This window comes from Helianthus annuus, chromosome 7 (genome assembly GCF_002127325.2).
Source record: "Helianthus annuus cultivar XRQ/B chromosome 7, HanXRQr2.0-SUNRISE, whole genome shotgun sequence".
NCBI lineage: Eukaryota > Viridiplantae > Streptophyta > Magnoliopsida > Asterales > Asteraceae > Helianthus > Helianthus annuus.
This window is the reverse complement of record NC_035439.2, coordinates 107316268-107318392: the sequence shown is the minus strand read 5'-3', so window position 1 is coordinate 107318392 and position 2125 is coordinate 107316268. Positions and strand designations below refer to the sequence as shown.

The 2125-nt window shown below is 39.6% G+C and overlaps 1 protein-coding gene across 1 annotated transcript; it reads right to left on the bottom strand.

The window, feature by feature from the left end:
• Positions 1-501: 501 nt before the first annotated feature.
• Positions 502-1637, bottom strand: LOC110866189 (caffeoyl-CoA O-methyltransferase). Its single transcript, XM_022115471.2, has 3 exons — positions 1437-1637; positions 1063-1339; positions 502-979 (listed from the first exon to the last, which is right to left on the bottom strand). The coding sequence occupies exons 1-3, from the start codon at positions 1601-1603 to the stop codon at positions 686-688; spliced, it is 738 nt and encodes a 245-aa protein (XP_021971163.1). The 5' UTR covers positions 1604-1637; the 3' UTR covers positions 502-685.
• Between the last annotated feature and the right edge of the window lie 488 nt (positions 1638-2125).

The window sequence follows — 2125 nt, the reverse complement described above, 5'->3', positions numbered from 1 at the left end:
AATACCCCATGGTCTTAGTAGTACGTCTTTGCAGGGGTGGATCAAATATTAATGCTGGGTTTGGGCGACAAGTGGTATTTGTGGTGGCTTGGAAAAGAAGACTATTAGGTTCCGCAAGATTTTGGTTATATGAGTGTTGGAGGTGTCGGGCTTTTTTTAGGTTGTGACTACTTTAGTTAGACTAGAAATGGGGTACTGTGGGATTTAATGTGCACTTGGGTTGTGACTACATAAGCATTTGGGTTAGCGGGTAGCAGTCCGTGTCTTAATCATTTAATATTTTTTATTTATTTGTGGTGATTTTACCTTTTTAAAAGCTGTTGCAAACTATAAAGTGTAGCTATATGAGATTTATGAAGATCTTGGATAGCATTTATAATGTTAATCAACTCTATAGCTAATTAAGATAAGAAGCTAGGAATTATGATTTCTTTTGTGTATTGAAGACTTGTTCATATATAAATATTTGTTGAATTGAAAGTGCCTGTAAATGATAAACCAATATATAACATTGGGTTTACATGATTGAATAAACAAGATTGCAAGATTGTCAAATAATACAAAGGAATGGAACATGTTCTTTTTTTGGTTATTTAGTTTTAACATATGTATCAAAGATTGAAGAGAATAGTCGTCACAATTAATCTTGCAACTCCGTATGTTTAAGTTGGTATGTTGTTTGTAATTAGCTTATACGGCGACATAGAGTGATTCCATCACCCACCGGAAGTTGACAAATCTCCACTCTCGGGTCCACAGCTAAGGCTTTGTTAAGCTCTAACACGAAATCTCTGTAATACCTAACATACTTTCTAAGTGGAGCATCTGGTGGTGCCACCAAAGACCCGTTCCAAAGGGTGTTATCGTACCCAATCACTCCCCCAATTTTGACTAGATCGATCAACCTTTTATGATAGTTAAGATAGTTGTCTTTATCCGCATCCACAAAAATAAAGTCAAACGATCCATGGCATTTTTCCTGTAAATCAGAATCATAAATAAGAATCGGATTTGTAACTGAAAAGTGGTCAATGCAATGTGTCATAAATTATAAGTACTTACATCTTCGACCATTTGGTCAAGAAGAGGAAGAGCAGGACCTTCTCTAAAGTCAATCTTGTGAGCAACACCGGCTTTCTCAATAATGGGAAGGCCGATTTCATAATTCTCACGGTTTATATCCAAAGCCAATATCTTCCCATCTTCTGGGAGAGCAAGGGCCGTAGAAAGAAGGGAATAACCGGTATACACACCAATCTCCATCGTGTTTTTAGCATTTATAAGTTTAAGAAGCAAGTTCAAAAACTGTCCTTCATCAGCAGATGTGGTCATAAGATTCCTGCAGTTAGAATTGCAATTATTTAAGTATCAGGAGTTGGAAAACAAAATGTCCGCATAACATGTTACAACATTTGGCCAATTCGAAAGGCACTTACCATGGGTGTTTAGCGGTGACCTCACGTAGCTCTTTCATGGGTTGTGGTTCTCTGGGGTACACGCTGGTTTCAAGAATGTATTGGTAAAGTGCATCACTTTGAAGGAGGCTTTTGTGGCCAACTTCTTGGTGTTTGGCAGGTTGAGTTTCTCCAGTAGCAGCTGCCATTGTTGTGTTGAATTTAGTTATGTGTGTGTGGAATGGTTGGTGTTAATCAGTGAACCTGAAATGATAGGAGAAATGCATCGGATTATATAGGTCAGGGCAAGAAGTACCCGGGAAGGTGGTCCGGTTGGTGAGACTACTTGAGCTTTCATTGCTGATGTTGACTTGGCCAACCATTGTGGAAGACTGTATGTAGTTGGTTGCCTAGTGGATTTATTTTTTCTTTCTACATCGTTTCTGGTTAATGATTAGTTAGATTTATGGTAATACCTTCATGTAGGGATGAGCAAAATGGACCCGGTACCGGTATCGGTACCGAATTTACCGAACCGGGTACCTTTTCGGTACCGATTCGGTACCGACTTTTGACATTTTCGGTACCGGTTCGGTATCGGTCCGGTACGGTACCGGTATTTACCGGTTTTTACCCTCAAATACCGGTACCGTACCGAACCGTACCGAACCGGGTATATTCGGTACCGGTACCCACTTTTGAGGATTTTCGGTACCGGTTCTTTCAGTACC